The 27,017-nt window shown below is 36.5% G+C and overlaps 2 protein-coding genes across 8 annotated transcripts in view; one reads left to right on the top strand and one right to left on the bottom strand.

Moving 5' to 3' along the window:
• LOC126851321 (irregular chiasm C-roughest protein) overlaps positions 1–18,986 on the bottom strand; it is a 125,027-nt gene extending 106,041 nt beyond the window's left edge. For all 3 annotated transcript variants that reach the window (XM_050595159.1, XM_050595160.1, XM_050595161.1), the window contains exon 1: positions 18,029–18,986. In XM_050595159.1, the coding sequence (XP_050451116.1) occupies positions 18,029–18,168 (140 nt within the window). In that variant the 5' untranslated portion in view covers positions 18,169–18,986. The remainder of the gene's footprint in view (positions 1–18,028) is intronic.
• LOC126851317 (RIMS-binding protein 2) overlaps positions 1–27,017 on the top strand; it is a 211,728-nt gene that overhangs the window by 99,082 nt on the left and 85,629 nt on the right. For 2 of the 5 annotated variants that reach the window (XM_050595144.1, XM_050595142.1), the window contains exon 1: positions 19,292–19,408. The exons of 2 other annotated variants lie outside the window; for them this stretch is intronic. The gene's annotated coding sequence lies outside the window, so the exon portion shown is untranslated. Of the gene's footprint in view, positions 1–19,291; positions 19,409–26,065; positions 26,120–27,017 lie in introns of those variants that run through there. One more of the 5 variants, XM_050595146.1, reaches the window with a different exon arrangement.

Here is a 27,017-nt window from a genome sequence, read left to right as displayed (position 1 = left end):
CGACAGTCCCGTGTTACATATTTATCGAGCTATGCAATTCACTCCGCGATTAACGCAACGCCCATTCGCGCGTAGGTCGATTATCAGTTATTATTAATGGTTATCAATTTGTCAGAGCCATGAATGTGTATGAATACGCGGTCGGTTGTCGATATATATATATATATATATATATATATATATATATATATATATATGTATATATATATATATACAGAATAACAGAGTGAACGAGATAACGCTTAACGCCGCAGATGTAACGGATTAAATTATAGATTCGTTCATAGGTCAAGCGCGAATAATAAGGTATTTATCGATATTCCTAGCTAGGATTTAGCAACAAGGGCCAATTAATTTGCAATCTCACGATAATTCTCGCGAGACTAATAAAACACATTTCGTCTCTGCTCTTGATGATACGAGAAGAATGAATATAAATCGTCGCGCGGCATGGGTCCTAACAAATATGACGCGAGTAAAGAATGACGGACGTTAAATCATCTCCTCCGTCGGCTTAGCCCTGCGCAAACTGAACCCGACATGTGACGGTCGTATTCTTGCACAGTTCACGTATCCTGACGCGAGGTTGATGGTGAAATTTCAGGGATGCGTTAGCGCTAGAGAGCCACGTGCTGCTGGTCTGCTCGATACGTCGATATTATGCAAGTATGTGAATGTGCAATGGATGCGCGAGGTAGCCGGAGAATTCGTTGCTGCGGAGCTCGATAGTTGTCATTCGGTGGACCGAGAGCGGCAAATATATATATGCATGTGTATGTGTGTGGAGGAAGGGAAAGAGAAAGAGAGAGAGAGAGAGAGAGAGAGAGAGAGAGAGAGAGAGAGCGGAAAGCGAGAGCGATAACCTCTATAGTAAAACGGAATAGGAGTGTGAAAATACATCGCATGTACGATCCGCATGTGTGAGCACGCGGTAAATGCTTTGAATATAATGCTGCGGATAATGAGGATGTATTCGACGCTTGTGTCTTTCTTGCTCTGTCTCTCTCTCTCTCTCTCTCTCTCTCTTTTCCTCCCGTTTCGTTTAATTCTCCCTAACTTGCAAAAATTGCATTTGGCTCCACAATGGCTCCAAAGTGAATTCGTACTGCATTTCAAAAATTTGACATCCTAACACGCAAAAAAAATTTTTAATTCACGTGTAAAGAATTGACAAGCCGGAGAAAACTCGCGTACTATTAAATCACCGGCGAGATTAAGGAATGTTTAAGCGCACGTATTATTGCAGACTATGTTAATAATGTGTTTGACAGAGTTTTTAAAAGGGACTTGGGGATGGATCAGCTATGTCAAAAGTTAATAAATTTAATACGAAATATGAATCCATGAATTTGACATTGTGCACACGCAAAGCACTTTTAACCTTTTAAAATATAATATTAATAATTAATTTGTCAGTTAAAGTAAAGATTTGCCCTGTAGAATATAATTTAATCTCAAAAGCGTAAATATTATTTTATATCAAACTATCCTTTTTCTAGTGACTACACATCAAAATATTCATGAAATAAAGATTTTCATTCTGCAGAGCAAATCTTTACTTTAACTCACAAATTAATTATTAATTTTATTGCGCTTAATTCATGAATATCTTGAGAAATGCATTAGCTTTATTAACTTTTAACAGAGCTGATTCCGGTTCAGTTCCTCCTTAATATTACACAAATGACAGAACATGTATTAATTGAAATCTCGACAAGATCTCTTCGCTGTTTGATATTTCAAGACCTCGCAAGATATAATTGTATCTTCTCTTTTTGAATAAGTGTCAAAGTGCCTTGATGTAATGGTATATCAAGACAACTACACCTCTACCGTTTGCTATTTATCGGTTCGGAAGGAACGAGACAGATTAAAGAGGAAATACGTATAAAAGGGGGGTGCTATCGCGAGCGAATAGGCATGCAGACATGACGAACAATGTGAAAATTTCACGTACGCACATACTGGCTGGCTGCTTCGAATATACCAGTGAGGATAATGAGGATGCATTCGACCGACACGTATACGCCATTTACCCCAACTGTATCCGCCGCATTGCGAGAGTCCAGAGATATACGCGGCAAATGTTAAAAATGCGGTGGCGGTCACAGGCCTGTTTTAATATACGCGGGCAAATACAAGAGAGAGCGGAAGAAAGTAATCGAGATCGGTATTGACACGACCGGAGTAGTAAAAAATTGATTTAAGGGTTTAATCTACTTTAACAAAGTAAATAATTGATGATTCTGAGGAATTTTCTTTTTTTTTTCTTTCTTTTTTTTTTAAGGAATTAAAAATTGATTTTTTGACGTTTTACATATATTTTTATTGATGTTTAAATAGTATGCCAATATTTTTAAATCTTGATTATTTAGCTTTTTATTGTTAATATGATGCATATAACTTGTTCAGAAATAACGACGATGTAATATACTGCTGCTCGTGTAATTGTCTGAAGTGAAAAAACTCGGCCTAATCTTACTCCATAGGATATTTTTGGCATATTAAATCCAAATAGAAAATTTAAAAAATCAATATTTAATATTTTTCTGATTTTTTCAAAAAATGAAATAATTTTACGAAATTAAAATATATAATATTAAAATGTTACTTTAACTTTTTTCCTTTCAATTTTTGTCTAATAAAATTGGATTCAGTATCTCAAAAATATCCTACAGGATAAAACTATATCGAGTTTTTGCATTTCAAACAATTACACGAAGAGCAGCACGAGTCACATCGTCGAAACGTGCATTTTTTAACACTGCGCGCAGAGGCTGGTATTCAACAGAAAAAGCTAAATATTCAAGATTTAAAAATACAGATGTATTGTTTGAATCAATAAAAAAAATATGGAAAACGTCAAACAGATCAATTTCTAACATTCTAATATTCTTCATAAAAAAAACAATCATCAATTTTTTATACTGCTAAATTAGATTGGGCCGTTCAAAATTTTTCAGGAAAAGATTCGATTGAAAGAAAATATGATGAGGGAATAGATATTGCAGTTTCTTAGAAACATCTCACATGTTCTAGAATCACAGAAATGTTAGAGACATCCTCTTGTCGATGTTGACCATCGTGGGAATCGTAAGGCTCGATGGAAAAAGGAACTTCGAGATAGATAATGATGCACGGAAGTGGAAATAAAACCCGGCGCTGTGCACGGAATGGTACAGGGAGTATAACGCGTCGCGGTAAATGAGTTCATTACGGAGACATCGAAATAATTATCTTTTTCTATCGCACGCCCGACTGCCTGCTAATACTCGTTGACAAATAAACGATAAGTGCAACGGTAATAAACGATAAAAAATTTCCCGGCGCGTATTAGCTATATAACGAGAGGAGAGCTTTCAAATATATATTACTCGATATTAGTCGTACTAATGTTTGCCATATTATTCGGATGCATTGTTATAAGTGGTGGCTAGAAAATATTTTCTGCCCGTATTATCCGGTATTTTTATTATTAATATGGCTTGAGTGCCTCTGTCATTCTCATGGCTTGAATTATTAAAAATGATCGCAAAAAGCTATCCGTGATATACATCTAATACATATACATGTAGATATATATATGTGTAATGGCACACATTATTGTGAAATATATCATGTATCATATTTTTCCTGTGCAACGCATGTTTCATATATCATATTTTTCCACTACATGAGTTTTCAAGTTGTTTATAATTCTTATAAATAAATATCGATCTCTCCAAGAGCTCATGTCTTTCACATAAACATACTTTCAATTGTAAGTATATGCAACACAAATTTGATGCTTTTCAAATTATCATGGTCGTAGTATTATAGGAATATTGCTCAATGAAAGAATTCAATACCGTTATCAACAATTTGCATTATCATTACCGACGCGTCCTTCGAGTTTCCTAAATATTCATTAAATTCCTAGCTACTTCGATTTTACTTTTTATGCGTTATTGGCGCCGATCGTAAAAATGCTTTAGAAAGAGAGAGACGAATAAAAAGCTATATTATACGTTCAATAAAAACGCGAGTCGCCCATATTGCATGAGGCAGATAAACACAATCGCTACGTCGCGTCTTCTCGTAAAAAGCGGATCCATCTTTCAACGTAACTACGATCGCAAGTAGTATTGACACGATATTGATGCGCCTTTAGCTAAATATGGACGCTCAAACGAGTTACGCTTCCGCTGATGAATCTCAATCAGACGATTTGCTTTTTAGCGATACGACTAGTCTTTTTGTCGCACTATTCCGTGAGAGATCGTCGGCAAGATAAATAATTGGCGGCAAGTTCTCGTAAATCGCCGACTGTATCTTATCGTTATTATTCCAGAATTTTCGCGAGTCAATTATATCAAATACAGTAAACAATTGTCAATGATTATAATATAAAAACAAGAGGGGAAGGATATTTTGAAACAAGAAAATCTATCTAGAAATCTTTCAGAGTCTTCTTGGATGCATTAAAATCGCGTTAACGAATTTATCTATCTCTGAAATCTATTTTTGATGACGAAATGATGCTCGTCATACGCTCGTCATATGCTACATCCTTACAAAGAACAATAATCGGAAAGGAGAAACATTAGCTCGTAGAATATTTAAATATTTTACGTATCCGAGAGAGAGAGGAAATGTATTTTTTCAGGATATGCAGTTGAGCCAACTGGCTTGAGTGGTGTCTTTTTTTTTTCCTTTCTACTTTCCATCTCGCTAATGCGCCGGTAGACGTATGGGGTCGATTATACATTTGTATTATGTCTGCATTTCACGCGTAAACAATCTCCCCGTACGAGAGAGGCAGGGGAAAAAGAGGTGGCTCGAAGAGAGAGTGAGAGAGAGAGAGAGAGAGATAGATAGAGATAGAGAGCTATACATCAAATATTTAATCCTCGACTACTCGCTTTACGCCATAAATTAGCTGATAGTTGGTCCAATTTTATCCAAGATGATATGCGAATCGGTTTATGCGTTTAATCACGTTGAAATGTTTAACGCAAATAATCCAAGATCAAACAGCGCGATTATATATACATATAGAGGGAAGTTACAGACAAATGAATACTGTTATCCGAACGATAAACTACTGCTTTCCCGATAGCGAATCCATAACAACGCTAACGCACATATTCGCTACGATGCGCATCGTGACTAAACCGATGAACTAGAGATGATCAGTCTATCGAATATCCTTGGGGCAGGTTGTATGAATCTGACATTCGTTTAGTTTCGCCAAATTGTAACTACCTTTACCCGCGCGCAGAGAGAGAAGACGACTGATTCCCTATAATACATAGCAAATGCATTATGCGCTCCATAAACTCGGGTGTGCACTAATGACGCATTAAGTTAACAGCATGTAATCTGAGCGCGTGTACGAAACGCTTTGCATAATTGTTCATCCGTGCTCCTTGGTTTGGAAAATTAACTCTCTCTCTATACATATCGCGCTACTTTTTACCTCGATACGATTAATTCGGGCAATGAGAAACGTCACAAACACTTTCGCGGATCTGCCGAAATGAGCTTTTTGCGCAAAGTGAAAGATGCGAACGCTACGATAATCGTGTCGCTCTTAATAATCTTCGTGAATTTTCGTGAAATAATTCATCGATACAAATGAGATGGAGATAGATAAGATCAGATCGTGGAGATGAAATTCCCTCTTTCGTCAGTAGGGTAAACGACGATGGATCAGGAATCTTCAGAAGAAGCGAAAAAGAGACTGAACGCGCGCGTTCGCGCAAAATCCCTCGTTTCTCCTTTGTCAGTCTTCACTCGCGCGAAATCAGACGACGATTTACTTCGCTGTCAGACGTGACATCTCTCTCTTTCTCTCTCTCTCTCTCTCTCTCTCTCTATCTGTCATTCTCTCTTTATCTTTAAAACTTGTTTGCGAGCACGACGCGCACAAGAAGTCGCTGAATAAGATGAGCCGTATATTTGAGGAAAAGCACAGAAATTATTCGCGGCCAAGAGTGATTTCACACATACTTTTTCAAGAGGAGATTGGTCAAATCTCCTCTTATATATCGAAATTAGATCCTAAACCGAAAGCTTGGCGACGTTCCAATAGGATATTGCAACGTTTTACTCTTAACCAAGATACCAGAAGATTGAATCTCCCGAACAGGGAAATTTAATTGTAAAAGTAAATTGCGAAATGTACTAGAAAATGGATTTCGTCGAGTTTACGTTGAATAACAATTCAAATAATTAAAAACTTGTATGTATCAAAAACAAAAAAAAAAAAAAAAAAAAAAAAAAAACGATACGCCGGAAACGTAACAGAGTTAAGTTAGTCAAACTTCATACTCATGAATATTGATAGAGCATTCCATCGATGAAAAAAAATTCTCTCGCATGCGAGAGAGAGAGGGGGGGGGGAGAGAGGGGGAGAGAATGGCGCGAGAGAAAATTAACGTGTAACGTCTGCATCAATTCAACAAATGCCGACGGCGATATCGTGAGTGTCGAACTGTTACACGATCGCACATCATATATATTCTTTACATTATATAGATATATACATATATATATTTAGTCGAGCGTTACACTTCGTTAGGTCCACTGTTTTAAAAGCTCGATCCATTAACGCGCTTTAATTTATTTTCAAGCTTTTATTTCCTGAAATAAATGATACCGCACACCGAGATAGGTATTCTCGTAAGACAACTTATCGCGCACGAAACGATAATTATCGTCGTTTATGTGTGACAGACATGCATACACACACACACAAACCGATTGTGAGAGAAGATATATTGATTTGATGCAACCTTTACAACATCGCCGGCCACTTTTCGGAATCTGTTTGGGCGAATCGCGGGGACCCGTTGAATAAATTATAGCCGAATATAAACATATACGATAATTTCCGCGTATTCCGTTCAATAGACGTAGCGATCGTTAAATCGGCAATATTGCTCTGTAGCAACGCGCCGTGGAAATAATGAAAAAGATGAGCGTGGCAGAAAGGGCGGATAAAACAAGTAGTAGATTGCCATCGTGCTGGTATAATGTTCTCGATGTAAATATAATCAACATGACGAGCAAATATTGCAACTGACTCTAAATACGCGTCAAACTAAATGCAAATATCGCGTAAATTATGCTCGCCCGTTTTAATACCGGGATCAAATAGAGCAAGAAAATAAGCCAGCATCATCTACCCGTTTCGCAGATTCTTGCCCGCGATCTAAGTTTTCATATCTTAAGACAGTCGTCGACGGATTAATTTTTGAGAAATTACTGACAACTTGTTTTCGAAAGAAAAATATCCCCGCAATATTTTTAATTGCCAATATTTGTAATTTCCAAGCTTATTTTGAAAGATCGAATAGAGACAGAGAGTTTCGATGCAGTAATACGGGAAAAGATTGTAGGAGGAAAAACTAGTCGCGCAAGGTAAACTATCGTGCTTGAGATGCAAACTCGCAAGTGGCGGATGTCTTTAAATAGTATCATTTATCGTGTTGCAGCTGGAAAGAACTAAAAGTGGAACCTTAAATGATGCCATTTATCGTCTCACAGCTGGAACGCTTACTTTGCCTCGGCATACTTTAAACAATCTACGACTGCACGCCATACGTTAGCACTTTTTTCTTTACCCTTCTCGGATGAGATAATGGGAACCAGAGCAATAGGCTTTTCCACATTCGCGACGCGCTTTCTTTCTCTAGGAATTACATAAATGTCACAATCCTTCGACAGACTCGCCTCGCTGGCATATGATAAAAGGAACAATCTATATTATCACGTAATATTATTTTGTACGATTCCAACAACAAAACAATTGCATTAGTCGTAAGAGCAGATACGTAAATCAAGTTATATCTTTTTGCTAAAAAGACACGCGCTATAAAAATTTGAAAATATTGTACTAAACTGTTTTCTATTTAAAAGTAGCATCTGGAAAGCAAACTTTACTTTTAATAAAAAACAGTATTAAAATAAAAGCTTTCTCTTCTTCTTAAAATCTACTATATATTCTGTTGCTTCCTAAAGTAGCCAACACCTTTTATCGTTAATGTATTTATAATCATATATTGCATTACTGCACAAGCAGACAGAAAATTTCATGGCGAGCGTGAATTTTAACTCAAAGCGAGTTGAACGAGAGAATTATAGCGTTTATTAAGAATAGAGATGGCCGGATACGCGGGGGCGACAATAACTTCGCCAAGAGAGCAAGAGAGCAAGATATATATCAATGCAAAAGCCTTCTACTCTACGTCGGGCCGAGAATAATTCAGTGTCACGTTCCGGGTGGAGACTACTGGGAGAGGAGAGGAAGCTATATCGCGGGCTATTTTACATTCTGTATTTCCCGGTTCGTTATTTATGCAAACCACCGGAATATACGATGAGAAAATGTATGTTTATGTAAATTGAGTGCACAAACGTTTACTTATGTTTCAAACGGAATCTTAATCTTTAACTCGTCTCCTTTTCTCCCCCCCCCCTCCCCCCCGCCTCCTGTCAACTCATCTGAGTCCCTTCCTCTCCCCCCCCCTCTCTCTCTCTGTCTCACTCACACCCTCTCTCATATATCGTGCCGGATATCCGCGCTGCGTTTGCGCTGTGCTCACAGCGTTTGATAACCAAACTGCATTACGGAAGGAATTACACTGAATCGCTACTCCTACCCCATTTTCGATCGATGTCGGCACGGTCACTTGGCACTAACCGCCACTAAATATCGTTACGATCGACGACGCCGAGCGATGTTGCGTTCTCGTGTTGCGATGAAGGATAATATCCGGCAAGCTCGCTTCAACCCCCGCCTCAACCCGGTACACGATAATGAATTTATTCGATTTTCGTCGCCCGGTAGCTCGCGCCCACCCGCGGCATTTATATCCATTTCTTAGCGAGAGCTCGGCAACCGGAGGAGCTTCTTGGCGCATCTTGCCCGCGCCACTCCTATGCATATAACTCACAATTAGTCTCTTCTAATGACGGCATTTTGCTAAGCGCCTCGCACAATGCGTCTTTATCCAGCTATCGCGCGCGAAGCTTCGCGATAATGGCCGTTGTAATAACGGATCTCCAGTTTAGTGTGTATTTACGTTATGTACGCGCGCCGTGCTTTCCTCTTTTTTCTCCTCTTTTCATTTTCATCAGAATCCTACGAATATCGCTTTACATTATTATTATTATAAAGGGAGCTCTTGAATACGTCTCGCGCTACGCAAACAAAACGCGATTTCACGCTACGTACAAAAACAAATTATATTTCAACGAATTTAATTTTCACCAAGCGACGCGCGCTAAAAGATAATAAAAAAAAACGTATTCTTACAGCGCGCGGTAAAAAGTCGTCGGTAAGAGATAAGTTTACAAGTACGATTACAAATCGTATACCGTTATGTAAAAATAGCAGGTTCTAAAAAAGGACAGATTTCATTTAATTAAATTGACGTTTTCGCGAATTATAAAGAATGACGAGAAGGCGTATGGCGTGATTACTACTTGTTAAACGTGTGTATTTCCCTCGAGCAAAGATAACGGAATGTTAAACGCGACCGGTTTTGCGTTTGGCTTGAAAACTCTCACGGAGTGTATCTAGCCAAAAGTTTCAGATAAATAGCGCTTACAACATCTACCTCGTAATAGGCGGGCATACTCTCGAGCGATTAATCATTTTTCGTATATATACATCGCGGTTAATCTTCTATTTAGCGGGGCCCTCCCGTAATTCGAACGATGTTTTTCCGCGTAATTGCGGGCAATCATTCTTGTTAGAGCCGGGGGGCACACTAGCTAAGAAGAACGGAAACAAGAGGCACACGAGAGCGAAATACGGTGCGAATATCCCTACCGTGCTTTAATCATCAGCGTTAATTAAAATAATGCTTACGAGATAATTATTTTGTGGCCAGACAAAGTGATGGACGACCGCGTGGACTATAACGCTATTCGTGCGGTCAACGCGCGAGCATTGGAGGAAAGAGGAGGAATTATAACGCGCCGCCCCGACCACGAGGGTATTTGGTATTCGTAAATTAATCGATTAGAATTAATTGTTCCCAATTGAAATACCACTGGCTTGCGCGTGGCATTCTTTTTTCCGAGCCACCATCGCTGCGGGAAATTGTTCATTTGGCGCGCCGGTTAGCGCTTTTCCAAAGCGTTCTTTGTAAACGCCATCAATTTATCGTCGAATAAACATTACCGTAATTGCATCACCAAAGCAAACGAAGCTTTCAAAAATTTACGGAAATTCGCGCTCTTAGACTACGTGAGATGCAAAGCACGGGGTTGTTGCCATTAACTATCTACGAGAGAATTTATAGTCTCTTTTTTTAAACCGCATAAATAAATGCGTAACACAATTGTAAAAAGACAGAATATCGTTTGATCGATATATTTTAATAAAATATATTTTTTTATCGAGTTATTATATAAGTGCGCTTCGATAAAGTATCGTTTTTCGGATTACGCTGCGGCATCAATGAATCATCGGTCTCGGAATAATTTCGCAAGATAGATCCGTTCGCATCAAGCATTAAATTATTTTCAAACACGCTTAATGTTATTTATTTAATTTAATGCTCCTGCTCTCTGTACGCTTTTCGCTTTTGAAACTCCGAGATGTAACTACAGTAGCAATGTACAGAGGATTGCTAGCGGCGAAATCACGCTGACATTGCGCCGTTCGCAGAAAACTTTCTCGTCTCTAGATGAAATGAACTTCACAACTTGCTATTAACCCTATCTCTTACCGCCGCGTCCATGTTTAACGTTACCTCTCTTAAATTTAGTAGACTACGGCCTACTAAATTTAAATTTGCAAAACAGTACTCATTGTTCAAACATTGATTTAACATGTCGGAAAGGAAATAATTGGATAATCCAATTTCTCAATAGCGTGAAATTCGCGCCAAATTTTCGCTATTTCGCTTTCATTCCGCGACGTACAAAAGTTGTATAAACTTGTTTAGTTTTATCTTACGCTTTCTCGCCTTTACGGACGAGTCAACCGCACCTTTTATCAGGCTCGCGGACTGACAACCTTAAAACTTTTACAACAACGGTTCTTATCGTCTGCCCGATATGTTATGAAATAAACGCATGTAGAAGAGATCCCACAAATAGATTGCAATTTAATTTAATTAATTGTATTTTCAGGCTTGCGAGCAAAATTTAATATAGAAAATAAGAGAATTAACGCGGCTGATAAAGTTTTTTCATCAAATTTTTGCTACCCGGAAGAAAGTCCAAAGTACCAAGAGCTTTTCAAAGAACTTTAGCTCATTTATAGTATACGTAGTCTTGAAGGAAATATGTGAAAGAAGCGACTCTGGTTTCACAGTTTTTTTAAAAGGGAAATGAAGAGATAAAGTTGGTAAAGGACTACCTCCCTTTTCATCCACCGTTTCTCTTTGATGGATTTACGGAAATCGTCTTTTAACAATTAATGTCAGATTAAAAAGACGTGGCGATTGTAATCAATTAAAATAAGCAAAAAAATAAAATCCAATTTCTATTTCAATTTTAAATGAACATTATTCACTATGACAAAATTTCAGAAAACTTTAGACATTTTTAGGAAAAGATATAATAAAATACTAAAAAGGGAGCAATAGTTACGAAAGACTATTTGAAGATGAAGAATTATTAGAAATCAAATTTCCGTTAAAAGATGTAAAAATAAACTTTATCGGATAAAATAAATTTAATCAAAGAATTTATAGATGAGAGAAAATATGAGCAAATATATATATATATACATACATATATATATATATATACATACATACATATATATATATATATATATCATACGTATTAATATCTGCGATATATTATTATTAAAATAAGCCAAATTAAAAAAATGGTGCACAATCAATTACATGGACATAAATTAAGATCTCTCATTTCACAAGTATTATCTTCACGATTATTCGAAATATAATACAATCGAGCTAAGATTCTTTGAAAAAGTAAAAGAGTTGATGATTATAAACTTTCCTTCGTGAGGTGAGAATTGGTTGGAACGACTTTATCATAGAGTCAAGGGAAGTACGATTTTATTATCTCTTCGAATTTGCAATAAAGGGTCTTTAATCCGTCGTTGTGAACTGTCGCATCGTAAACAATCACCACGTAGATTACGGATTTTTACGCGACGACTTCAGGCTTTTTCCATCGAAGCCTTGATTTATTGCATTACACTTGGTACTGACGCTTACACTACCGCCGGCCCCTTCAGGCAACTCAGGGTGAGTTTTATTTACTTTTAGCGAATCGATCGACCGCGAGGGTTTAGCGCAGGAGGGGTAGCGGCGGCGGCGGCGGAGGAGGAGGAGGTCGAGAAGGAGGTGGAGGAGGAAGAGGAGAGACTACTAGGTAGTTGCTGCTCGCCAACCCCCGGCGAAGCGAGCTTACGTGGTCCTGGCACCCCCGGTGTAGTCTGGTCTTTCGCGTTCCTCTAACGTTATATCATCGCCTACTTTCCTCTAATCGTGAATTTACGCCGACAGATCGGTCCGAGGATCCGGCACGATTCTCTTTCGCCGTAATGCTTTACGAATCGACACGTATAAAAACACACGCTCGAAATATTGCGCGAATCGATCGACTTTCTTCTTCCACTCGTTCGTACATTCGAATTTCAAGGTCTTCAATCGTGAATAAAAGATGAAATCTTTCCGTTTGCGCTTTATGACTTCATGTTCATCGCTAGAAATGTTTGATCTTCTTATTGAATATTAAACAATGTATATATATATATATATATATATATATATATATATATATGCATATTATATAAATTATAAAACATAGGATATATTGCAATAATGATGAGTTAATTAATGAAAAATTAACACAGAATAATGAGATATGATATATTTCAAAGATACGTTGTACTCGTTTAATAATATATGCTTTTTAATATATTATTTGATAAATAAAACATTAAATATTTTATAAATATTAATTATATATATATATATTTTTTTTTAACATTAATTATTTTATATCTCGTAAATAAAATTGAGATATTTAATTATCGAAAAAATATATAATCGTCTCTTTGGACTGTTGCAAAGAAAAAAAAAAGACCTCTTCTCCTGAGAGAAATTTTCTTCGACTTAGCATATCTTCGAACCGGAAAGGGAAATTGCTCAGAACTTTTGTTTGCAATTGAATCGATTCCAGCCATAAGTATTAACTCTGGCAAGAGTTCTGGACAGCTTTCCAAGAATTTTATCGATAATCTTACGGTTGAAATTGATCTTGATACAAAGGAAAGGAAAGGTTATTGCCAATTTTCGTAATAATGAAGATGTGAAGTTGGATGATACAAATTTTAAAATTCTCATTTTTCGTATCGGATTAACGAAAATTTCTATCATACATATTACAAAATTCAAAAAATCATCAAAAATAATATTAATCGCGTTTGAAGACTATTATCTCAACACAGGGATTGTTCTCTCGTCAATATAATCATGATATTTCAATGTATATCGATTGTTCCATCAATCGCGAGGTAATTTACATAGTTAAAAGAGAATTAACAAAAATGAGAGCGCAAATGTTGTTAATATCACGGTAGCGCTAATACGCGGCAATATCTATGCTCTGACGATTACACGATCTGAATTATTCAAAATACAATACGAGCGTAAATTCGATCACACATGCTGTACATTTTATCAAGAATTAATTTTCATTCGGAGAACCATAATTAATAGCAATCTGTAAATAATGAGCAACAATAGCGAGAAAATAGTAATACACTGAACACGGAATACAAGCTGGTTATTGATTATCATCGATAATGGGTGTAAATAGAAGGAGAAATTAAATTCAAGGGGTTGAGGGATAATATGTCAAATCACACGCGAGAAAGTTGTGTGAAATATATTGTAATAATATATTTGTACATGACACACACATTTGCTCCAATTGCATTTCACATATTATATTAACTTTATCAACTAGATGATATAATAGAAAATAAAATAGCAGAAAATGTCAAAAATAAAACGTGTCGTAAATGTATTTAAATGTAAATTATTATAATTATATTATATTGAAATTTTTGCATAAAATAACTGCGCGCAGATTAGATAAATTTTTTCAAATTATTTGACATTTTTTTTTTTTCGTGTATCGGCATCAGGTGGTCGCGTCAGCAGGTGCGCGCCAACGTGACGCGAGAAGATTCGAAATGACAGGGGCAATCAAACGTTCTATCGCGAACAAACCGTGCGATATTAAACTAAGATTTCTATCCGCTTTACGGGATTCACACCTCTCGGCTCGAGTGGGCCCTGTTATTCTTTCGTCTGAGTGTTTTCTCAACGCATTTTCCACCGTCTTCAAGCGAATGGGCGCGACGAAGCCGGTTACCAAGTGCGAATATTAAATCGCGTTATTCATCCTCCCATTCAGCTCGCTTGAAATTAAAATACGCGCGCGGGCAAAAATTGGCCCGAAAATCTCGTAATCCACGGTGTCTCTTGCGAGAATCTACAATTTTTCTTTCCTGCAATGTTGAAGAGACGATCTCTCTACGGTTTCGTTATCGAACTTATAAAACCCCTTGGAAAATTCAAGTTTCCGTACTATTAAGTGGAATTAACCTTCCTGGTGAGAATCTTAAGATTCCGATTGCGCCAACTTCGCGCGTACTACGTGCAACTTTGCGGCATTCAGTCCGCAATTTAGATTTCTCATTAAACGTTGAAAATCACTGATGGATGCACGCGAATTAACCGTAGACCCGGCTCCTAGACTCGCGCTCGCACGTCCGAACTTAATTATTAGGGATTGTTAGCTTATCGTGTAACGTACTTGTATAAGGTACACAGAAAGTAATGACAGAGAACGCGTGTCCTATCGTTGTAACTTGTAATCATTATCCTGACAACTGCGAATACTCGATCACAGTATGCTTCGATTCCTGTTTAGAATTTTTATTATAATAAAATTAATCGAATATTTTGAAAAATAAAGCGACATATCTTCTTTTATTTTTTTTTTTTTACATTCAGATGTAAATTTTTTCAAAGCCACGATTGGGAGAGACAAATTTCTTATTCTTTATACAATGCTTGGAATTAATTTGCGACATTGTTTTATATATAGGGCCGTCTGAACGCGAACATTCAAGTACTTGCCCCGCGAAAGTGTTACAATAGGGATGTCCCGCATACAAACGAGCTGAGAAGACTTCAAGACTGTTAATAAATCTCGCTTAAATTTGCGAGAGCTAATTGATTTCGTACCGCAAATTTACGAGAAAATTCCAAGCTATTGCCTAAATATTTCTTTACCGGGGAGCAACGAAGACAATAAATATATCCGCCTAGTACAATTATGTATAAATTCTCTTCAGCGATACAAACCCCTGAATATAGAGACATTAGCCGAACGTGAATGTTCGCGCTATGAGCTCTGTGCACATATTAGAAACTACATCCGTGCGAAATAGCGGTGTACCTAATATTATGTTAGCTATCCTTATTCCCAAACATCTCTACCTTTACATAAGATTTGCATTAAAAGAGACAGGTTTGCCATGCATTTATTATTTGTACGTTGAAGGAAATATGCATCGCCTGTAAAGAGTAATTGTTGAAGTGAAATTGATACCATAAATTAATACTGCGAATTTTGATATTTCATCGTCCGATAAAATTTGTATTTATTTATCGTATTGGATTACATTTAATCATTTGATTATACGCATAATTTTTAGCGAGAATCTGTCAAAATTAATCTGCTTATAACATTCAAGGTATATTAAACTTTACGTCATATTTGTTAGAAACCAAAAATATATTATAATAGTCACAGCAGCGATAATGATTTAAAAATCCAATATCTGTTTTTAAATTTTGAGATATTATATTTTATGTTTCCCGATTGTCCCTTTTAGGAACCATTTATTACGTTGATTTTCATTGAAAGTATTGATATGCAGTGTTCAAATATAAAACTCAAATTATATGTATATTGTAATATTACAATATTTCAATATTATAATAATACGATATTACAACATTTCAATATTATAATTTTACAACATTTCCAACGTTTCATAAATTTGCAAACTGAATAAATTAAAATTGACATAATTTTTTTTATATATTATAATATATATATATATAAAGGATGCAGTCAAGATTCTAATACAACGCGATGATCGATCCTAGCACAAAAAAAACTAGATTAAGTTCTAAACATCTACTACCACCCTTTGATTCGTCGACTCATTTTTGCCGACATCAACAACAAATCCCTTTTCTCATTAATAGTACGTCGACCATTAACTTGGCCATTTATCATGAGCCCGTGTGGCGATCTAAAGCGCATCTCTCGGACCTTGGGTAGAGACCATATTTATACTACGCGTATCTGTATCGATCGCGCGTATATTTCTTTAGAGGTAACGGCATTTAATTTCATCGCGTGTCACTTAATCCTCCGCCTGGCGGACGGGTCCATTAGGCCCGTACCTGTTTCGGGAACATTGTTCTAATAAATTAAAAGCATATAACCTTCGTTCACGATATATTACGAAATGTATGAAATATTATTTTATATCAGAAATTATTTTAGAAAATTATTTTAAAGTAAATAATTAAAGAAATCTATTTTAAGATAAATCATTATTTTAGATAATTATTTTAGAAAAAATAATTTAAATTATATCTAAAAAATTTTATACAAAAAAATTATATCATCCAATATATAAGAGAGAGAATCATGTGTTTATTATATCAGAAAAATTGAGATTTTATTTTTTCTCATATATTGGATAACATATTTTTTTGTTATAATATAAATTATTTTTTCTAAAACAATTATCTAAAATAATTATTCTTTTATCCTAAAATAATTTTCTTTAATTACTTATTCTAAAATAATTTCGGATATAAAATAATATTTCATACATAAAATTTTGTATGAAATTATATAAAATATTTCGGAGGAATAAGGGCTCGTTTCGTCACGAAACGCAAAAGGTCGCCGCATCAATGGTTTATATTATGTCGCCTGCGTCTGATCTATTTGCCGAAATTCTCACGAGAAGCTTCGTGCGTCAGCTAAAATCGTATATTCGCGACAAGTGCGGAATATTGATCTCGTGAATATTTTAAGGCGTCGAACGCGTACATACACACACACATACACACGTTATGGACGCGGAAACCGATGTCACTGGGATCCCCATAGATTATTCCACAGTGTGGCAAATGCGAGTGGCGTCGCACGCACATGTACAATGTATACGTTTTAGACTCGAAAGCGGGATCAAAAGTGACTGCTTGCATTTAATCGTGGCGTGACAAAGATACTGAATTTACTCGCGAAAAAAATATAACCGCGCGCACGCAATTTCTCGTTAAATCGCGCAATATTTATTGATTGCAACGATTAGATAGTATTTCATAACAATACGATAATTAAAAAGACATTTCTCATGAGGCTTTTCTTCAAAGAGAACGTTGTACCTATAGTTATTTTCGATAGTTTATAAAAAAAAAAAATTTTTATCGTATAACGCAAATCCGGATATTTATATTCATTTTTGTAAAATAGAATGGACTCATCTTTTAAAATATATATTTATATACTATATAATAGATTTAGAAGAATATATAATAATATTCTAAATGTACACACACATACACACAATAATAGTACTAATAAAAAGTATATATATCCAGCGTTCTTTCTAAACAAACAGTTTCGTATGTGTATTTTTTTACATGTGTATTTATTTACATGTTTAATCGACGCGATCTAATATTCGATATTTCATGATGTGCGTAATATACACGAGCGCAAATAGATTTTATAATATAAAAATAAGAAAACATTAATTCTTTATTTATCAATGATATATTTTTTCGCGTCCAAGAGAGAACGCGAAAAGGACCAACATACTTTATTCTCACGCTTGATTTTTCGTTATCATGAATCTTGCCGTTTAAACAGACATTGATTAATCGAGCGATTAATTTCGTACAATCGTGATCGTTTCTCAAAATGTAAGGTATGTTACCTCGTTATCGTGCATCCGGTGGATTCCCTGGCATCCCCGATAGCATCGATCGCCGATCGTCGCATCCTCCGCGCTGATTCCGGAGCGAAATCCGTATTGAGCGCACTGGAGTATCCGGCCATCGTAGCTCCGATTCCCATAGAGCTCTCAAAAGCACTATATCGACATATCCTTGGTGGATGTATTGGCCAGGTAACCAAAGAGGGAGAACCACTGGCGCGTTTACGTACGTATGTATGTATAATATCCCGCGCACAAACAAACAAGCACCTCCCTCATCCACCCTTTATCCTTTTAACGGCCAAAGAAACGTGATGATCCGCGCGGGGTCAAAACTGTCACACGTGTTACACACAGCACTCACTCTCGACGCTCGAGAAGGAAAGAGTACGGGTTTTCGCGCGCCGTCGCTCGTTTCTCTTTCTCTAGAATCGCGAGCCGAACGCAATCTCTAAAGACGTATCTCCGATCCATCCGCGATACACGACAATACACACCACCGTCGTCGTCGTTGTCGTCGTCGTCGTCGTCGTTCGGCGCTCTTTCTCGCACTCACACTACCAACATTACCAAACGCACCACTATAGTATGTTCACTTGACGTACGAGGCGATGGTATCGTCAGGACGAGATCGAAGCACCCACGGCCGCGAGTTCTCTCGGCGGCGCGCGTCGCTCACCCCGCGACATCACGACATATATATCTACCCGCGCGAACGCGATCGGTCGTCTCGGGGATTATAATCTGGCGAGCGCTAACGCGAGCGCGACGTCCCTTCCGTGGCACGATTAGACTCTTCCGGATTCCGACCGAATTCACTCGAATCGAGAGAAGAGGGAGAGAGAGAAAAGGAACACGCGCGCTACTCGACGTCGCTGACGTTTCATCGGGCAAGGATGGCTTGATGAGGGGGTTGAAACGAGATCGGAACTTTCGCGTTGCGTTCTTCGCATCCGACCCGTACGGCAGACAGCACGATACTACCGACGATCCCCACGCCGCGTAATTCCATCCCCACTCCTCACCGCCTGCCAGGTTATCCCCACCAGCGGCGCCGTTGCTACACGCGTCCCTTACCCCCTCCATGATAATGGGCACGCACCGAGAGCTATCCGGAGCGTGACACACGCTTACATTTCTGGTGGGGGCTACGGTCGCGTGGCGGCAGTCGGACTCGGTGGGGATGCGAGAACGAGATCGAGATGTGAAGTTGGCGGCGGTAGCGGTGACGGCGGCGGCGGCGGCGGTTGACGACGCATGCGCACGCCACGCGCCGTACGTCGTACGTCGTCGCCGCTACCACCGCCATTACCGCTGCCGTCGTTGCTCGTCGTTCCAACGCCGTAGATGCACCCGTAGAGACCCTCGTGAAAATCTACGGTAAGTGCGTACAACGAAGGCCGCGAGAGAGAGTGCAGGGACCTCTCGACGGCGATGCTGCTCTCCTGTCTTCTCCCGCCTCCGCGACGAGGAGATGCTGGGCTTAAATGTAGCTACGCGACTTCTGTCCGGCCCCGGAGGCGGGAGAGAGACAGAGATTGCATTACGGGGCGAATTACACGGCGCATCGGAAAAGAATCCGTGCGACTTTCTCGGAATTTTACTGCGAGAAAGATTATGAGTTATCGTACGGTATAAAGTGTAATAATACCGCCGTATAGCGGCGAAATGCCATCGCGATATATACGCGAGAATACGTACGCTATATACCAGGCGTCGTTTGCAGTTTCCTGCACTCTTCTTTTAACTCGAGAATGTATCATTATCTCTTTTCATATTTGCGACACAGCTATAAGCGTCACGAATGTTTAAATCCAAAAGACTGCGTATTAGTTTTTGATAGCCTCGAATCAATATTTATCAATCGCACACGCATTTCCCTTGTTTAAATAAAGCGCTAGTAATTATAAATTAGATATTCGTGGTATTCAGCCGCGTCCATTGATGTTGTTATATTGTTGCGCAATTATTCGGAACGTTATGAGATTAAATTCGACGCGTTTAAATATTTAACATTCGTGGCATTTGACTTGAATGGAATTTCAATCTCGCTCCGCGCTCAAATACATCGTGTTATAAATACGTCGAGTCGAGTCGAGTCGAGTGGAGTGAAGTCGCGCGAGAGCGATTTTCGAGAACTCATCGAAGGTAAGACAGAACGAGAGGCGACGCATTTATTTACAGAGCGTCCGCTCATTTATCGCGCAGGAAATGCACACGTATGCGCATATATGCGCCAGGGAGGTTGACGGAGGTTGCAAAGGAATGATCCAGAGAAAGAGATGGCGGTGCGAGCTTAATACAATGCTCTCTCGAACGAAGCGCTCCGTAAGCGTTTCTTCATCTTAACTTCTTCAGGGATATCGACACGTATGTGTATGTGTATATATTTTTAGTATATGAAATCTTTTCAATAATTACTCTTAACACAATAGCATATGTGTACATACATTATTTTTTTCAAAATATTTTTTATTTTTTCCTCTCTTGTTTAATAATTACATATATATTTTGAAATAGTATTTATATATTAATATAAATAATTTTAATATTAATATAAATAATAAAGTAGATATAATATATATATATATATATATATATATATATATATATATATATATAATTATATATTTTGAAAAAATGTAATTGAAAAGAAATAATTTATTTTCGACTTCAATAAACCAATCATCCCTGAATAAATTAAATTCCTTGTGAAATTATATCCAATTATGAGAGAAATAAAATGAATTCTAATTCACGATACGTTCAGTATTTCTTTCATAAAAAAAAAAAAATCATTATATATTGCGGTACGGTTTCTACGGGTTTAACGCATAGTTGACACGCATGTTATTCTGAAAAAAATATAGCTACATTTTACACATATTTTTTCACGTGACATCTTTTGTATTTCAATATATTTTTACAAAATGCATATATCAATTATTTTTTTAGCGTTGAACAAAAAAAGAGAGAAGCATTATGCACGCAAATTGGCAATCAGTTTTTTCGTTTAACTGCTAAACGAAACAGTCATTAAGAGTTTGCGTTAAGAAGGACCGTTATTAAGCCAATTCAATCAGGATAATTCCGTGTAAATCTTTTAGACGTTTAATAAAGAATTTTGAGCACGAAGCAATATTATATATATAGAGTGAGAAGAGGTGGCGTGTCTTACTCGACGCCGTCGACAATGATAACGGAACACGACAGCGTCGGCTATTACGTGCCTCCTCGAGAAAATATCGCATCGTAATCCCGAAAGCCTTCCATTGAAATTTTAATTTTGTATATCGTGCTAACGACGCGCGTGTGGGTAGTTCACATATATTCTACACATGAATACTTTCTCGTTCTGCGAGTGATACGTATATATAGATTTAAATTATTCATTATGATATATATATCTATCCGACCCCCCTTGGCGCACGATTGATCAAGATTTTATCGCATATCGACGATACAGACCGTGCTATCTTGATAAGCGATATTCGTCGAATAAAAATGCCGATCGGTTGATGAACTATATTAATTCTTTTTTGATGAAAAAATATGAACACCACGATATATCGAGGAAAATTTAAACTTATCCATCTCAAGTCACAAACCGCAAGTCGCATGATCGGCGAGTCTATTCCGTTAGATCTGTCACGACTCGCGTCTGGCGGAATGAACTAATAATTAATTTACTCGACTGAATAAATCACGCGTTGATTCTCACTTCAAACGTCGTCGCGCGACGACGCGGATCTGGAGTCATAGAGAAAGAATTATGAAAGGAAATGCGCGTGCACGACATGACAACGCTCCCTTCCATCGGGGAACTTAGCTGGAGAATTTGGGATATGGGCTGTGTGTAGCTTGCGCGCGCGAGAGAGGCATCTCATTCGACACCACAGACGGTAATAACGAGAGCGCCCGGCGGCGCGAGGCTACGTGCTTCCTCCGGAGAATATTAATCCGTAATGCTGAGCTCGGTCTGCTGAATCTTCCAGCTCCTCCTATATCAGATACGTAGAGGAAAGTGCGAGCGCGAGGGCTTCATTTTCCTTACGAAAACCGAAAACTTTTACGCCAGCGCGAATCTCACGGGCTGTCTCGAAATGACTCGATTATCCATTTTTTTCGTTCGCTTCATTTATACGATTTAAATTTTTTTTCTAAGTCGTTGATGCTATACATTTCCTCCCCCAAAAACGTGCGAAAATAAATTCGCTGAGGTGAGAGTAAACGAAAAAAAAAAAAAAAAAAAAAAAGAGTATCTGCGTTATCCCGTAAACTATACGATGCATTTGACTGGCCTGACCGAACTCCCTTTGTTTGCTCGTTCGTTCGTTCAGATTATACGGATGCGCATTCATGTACCGGCATACGGAGCAGGTGCAGGACCGAAGAGAAGAGCGAACGACCGAACAGATCCGGTTCGGGATAAACGCTACGCGAATCCCCTTTCTCGTTGGCTTGTTCGCATAATATGAAACTAGCTTAAGTCGGTCGTCAAAGTAGCAAAATTAAAATAGAGTTTGCCTTATTTTTAATTTACTTTAGGAAAAAATTATTCAGAATTATCGATCATTTTCTCAATTAAACAAATATCAATATAAATTTTTTTTCTTATTGTAATGAACATTACACATAATATAATTTAATGCTGCTTTGTATAACAACACGCATAATAAACATCACGTAATTATTATAATAACTATTCAATTATCTTGATATTTGTTGGAAAACAATTTGTTTGTAACAATTATTCTGTTTTACTATTTTGTGAAAACCGAGGTACGATCTATCAAGGTACATGACATAAGCACGAGAAAGCTTTTAAAACGCTGAGAGATAAAAAAAAGGTTCTATCCGTCTTAAAAATGATTAAACCATGATTGTTTTAAAGTAGCAAACCAATGAACCGTGTGAAATTCTACGTAATTATCCGGAAGTAATGCTTCGTCGGGAAGCGGAACGCCACCGCAGTCACTGTTAGCTTAATCGGAACGGCTTCCCTTTTTAATTCCGCGTAATATCTGCTCCGGGAACCACCCCTCCATCAAGGAAATTTGTATTAACTGAACGACAAGATGTAGACACGGTGTATGACACCTTGAAAAATTATTTGCCTTTCTAGATATCAAAAAAAAAAAAAAAACCGTGAATTTTTTTCCATATTAAATTGAACATGTAATTAAAGCGGAAGTGTTAATTCAATACAAGCTAATCAATTTTAGAGAGATATTTCGCTTTATTAATCTTCCATTTGGTTTTATATTTCAGCATCGAATAATAAATACGTATTATTTGTTTTTTATCTATTTACTTTATTTAAATCTCAAGCCATTAAGGATTAATCAGGAAAAAAAAACCTTAGACTCTTTTTCTTGAGAAAAAGTTTCATCAGAATTTCTCATCTACTTAAATTTTCTTACATTTTTTAAAACATAATAAGCTCTATTGTATTTGGGAAATTAAAAGAATTTTTATTAATAGAACCTATTTTAATACGAATTATGGACTATGTGGATAATTGAATTTTTTATTTCCCTATATATTTAATACAAAAATTATGATTTTCGAAAAAAAATTTTGATAGATATAAAATTTGACAAATAAAAGTCGTTCATTTTGTATTGCTTTTTCACTGCACTTGTATGAAATTTATTCATGAAAATATTATTAATTACAAGCATACTAATCAACAGTACAGGGCGTACTAATCAACAGTCGATCGCGCGATACTTTCGATGTTAATCGCAAGATATGCGCATTTTATTATATGAGCTTCTCAGAAGCCAAATTGATCAATTTCAGTTTTTGTAAATTTCTTAATTTTAGTACCAGAATACGTAATTAATATTCTGGTATTAAAATTAAAAAATGTACAAAAACAGTTTAATCAATTTGACTTGATGAAAAACTCGTGTAATGAGAGAGTAGCACGAAAGATATGGTAATTACGATTCGCGTTCGGCACTCAAAAATCGCGGCCAAATGCATACGTAGTCGCATTTTACGCTTGCATTTTACGGGAAGTTCATCTTGCATTATAATAAAAGTGAATAAATATACAAGTTGGAATGAAATATCCGCAAATATTGGAAAATATAGTCTAATTTGTCGACTTTTCACACGATCGATATTTCACAAAACATGCATATATATAATTAATAAATGGCCGATATATCACGAGGCTTTAAATCACTTAATTTGACGATTCATGGTATTATTCCATTTGAATCCGCTCTCGAATTATATTGCGTGAAAATAATGAGTAAATTATATTTAAATGGAGGGAAAGAATTCTCGAAACATGACGCGATATTTTTGAAATCACACACACTTTTACCAAATAATTATTACTCATAAAAATAAAACAATAATTTATAATCCTTATTTTCTATTATCTCGATTTTTGCTTTATATGAAAAACGCAAACGAAATCTTTGCTTCGGTAAATAGCCGCCATCACATTGACACGTTTACAAATTGTTAATCGTAAATCGTAATAATATATGTATAACTATACGAAATTATGATTTTTCGAAAGGGATAATACGATGAGTGCTCCGTATTATCGCCACATTATTACTTATCAATCGTGTAGCAAAATTTCGATGCTTGTATATCAATGATCGATGATATCCGATGTAATTTATTTCATCGAGATCTTTCTCTATCGCGTGTCGATAAAATAATGGAATATTATATTTTCGGATGTTTATCTCTAATTTTAACATGTACACTTGTTCGATTACGCTTGCAATCTCTATTTTTATTCCAAATTATGATTTTAATATTCATACAATATATACTCATACAAATACTTGTGTGTATATACAATTTGTATATGTTACTAACAAATGTAAATGGTTAACGATTTAAATTTAAATGAAAAGAATTTAAAATCCAAATTACATTAAAAAAAACAATTATATTTTAATCTTATCTCTCTCTCCAAGCATATTGAAAGAAATAATTATTGTCCGAAAATATCACAATAATATAATTTATAATTCTCTCATTTTGATTCGTTACATGAAACGCGATTATTTTATTACACAATTAACAATTATAATTATCAATTCATATGATTGATTAACTGTCGCGATGAAAAACTCGTATAAGTATTACAATGATCGCTCTTTATCAGAATTTTATATTGTTCATCAACTTTTAAACGTCATTTGCCATTTTGAGAGCGTATATTAACACACAAATCGAATAAATCAAATAACGAAAAGTCGTAATTACATCAACTGTTAATTAGAAATTAACACGAAAGAATAAAATATTTTCTAGATTTATTTTGGAGATAGATATTTTGCAACGACAGCGAATTAAATTCTCTATCGATACGTTGAAATACAAGTGAACATGTATCAATTACGCGAGTTGATAATCGCTAATTATATTAATCTTAAAAATCTCGCATTTGGCATTCTCTAATAATTTTTGCGTAATCGTATTTAGAAAGATTAATTAAACTATACTACGTACGTAGCGGCTCGGATCCTCCCTGCTCAAGGTTGCAACATACGAGTCGCGCGCGCGAGTGTAAATAATAGCACATTCCACAACGAGATATACCAAAATATCAATAACATATAAAGTTTGGCGTAGCGAAGCTTTTTACTCTGTTATTGGTTTTACTTTGTTACTGTTTTTACCTTATACATATACATGAGGCTCGTCGTAGCCTTGTCAGTCGGGCGATAACTCTCGAACGGAAAGTAGTGCGATATATATATATGTGTGTTGTGTGTGTGTATATATATTTTATATATATATATATATATATATATATATATATATATATAATGCCGCGATAAATGGTGCAATATTCGAGTGCCAAGTGGATCTTATTCCCAGTTGATTTTATTATTATATCTTATCGCAATACAACATAAAGTACGCGTGTAATTAATATCAGGAATGTCGTGCGATTGTCTATATCTTGCTGATTAGTGCGCGCGCGATCGTAATTAATTTCGCGAGTGAATTTTCGTATGTGTATTATAAAGGAGTATCGAATAGATAAACGAGATAGGGGAAAGAGGAGGAGACATTTAAAGCGATGATGGAGCAACCGAGTTGAGTGTAAGTGGTTTATGTTATTATTTTCTTTATGCATATATTTGTTTTTTTTTTGTTTTGTTTGATTAATTAAAGTTTACGCCTTTCTGTTGTTTTCTTTGAAAATAAAGTATTTGCCTATCTTGTACTCTATATATTTGCGGTCCAATCTCGCTGATATTCATTTACTTAATTCCGCAAACAGACGTTTCGCGAAATCAACATAACGTGGCTCGATGGATTAATGTAAAATAATGTAATGTTGTTATGATGTTACGTCTCTGTTTGCACGCGAAAGAGTAAATATTGAAATTTGGTTCCTTGTTTCATTAAAAGTCGTGTTTAAAGCAGATTTTTTTTAACTCGATTCATCTGATATCGAAAAGACATTGATATTTCATGTAGATTTTTCGGATATACATGCTTCTGATGATCCATCTGTACGACTATATCTGCTGGGAAATGCATTTCGCATTCGCGTGTGTAATTGAAAATGAAAAGATCTATCATTTTCTCGATATGTCGTAAGAAAGATTGAATATAACGTATCGATACGTACCGAAGATATTTTCGCAATAATTTTCTTGCTCGTATTTTTACGACTCAAAATATTTGTTATGATATAATAAAACAGCAAAAGTCTTTTTCAATTTATTATGTTTATTTTTCCTAAATATTTTTTTCCTAAAAAACCGAAAAATATTTGACTGCGTAAGACATCGTACGAGATATCAAACATGATATAAATGTTTAAGTGAGACAAGGAACTTTTTAAGGCGAATGTTTAAATGTGGAAGTAAATTCTCCGGTTAAGACAAATACGTCGGGTTACATCCTTGGCGTCACTTTATTTGAAAGGTGGGACAAACAGCGAGTTGGTCAGAGAGCGACTTAGTCAGAAAGAGAGAAAGAGAGAGAGAGA

This window comes from Cataglyphis hispanica, chromosome 8, assembly GCF_021464435.1.
Source record: "Cataglyphis hispanica isolate Lineage 1 chromosome 8, ULB_Chis1_1.0, whole genome shotgun sequence".
NCBI classification, from domain to species: Eukaryota; Metazoa; Arthropoda; class Insecta; order Hymenoptera; family Formicidae; genus Cataglyphis; species Cataglyphis hispanica.
Note: the sequence above shows the minus strand (reverse complement) of the source record. Positions and strands in the feature narration are given on the sequence as shown.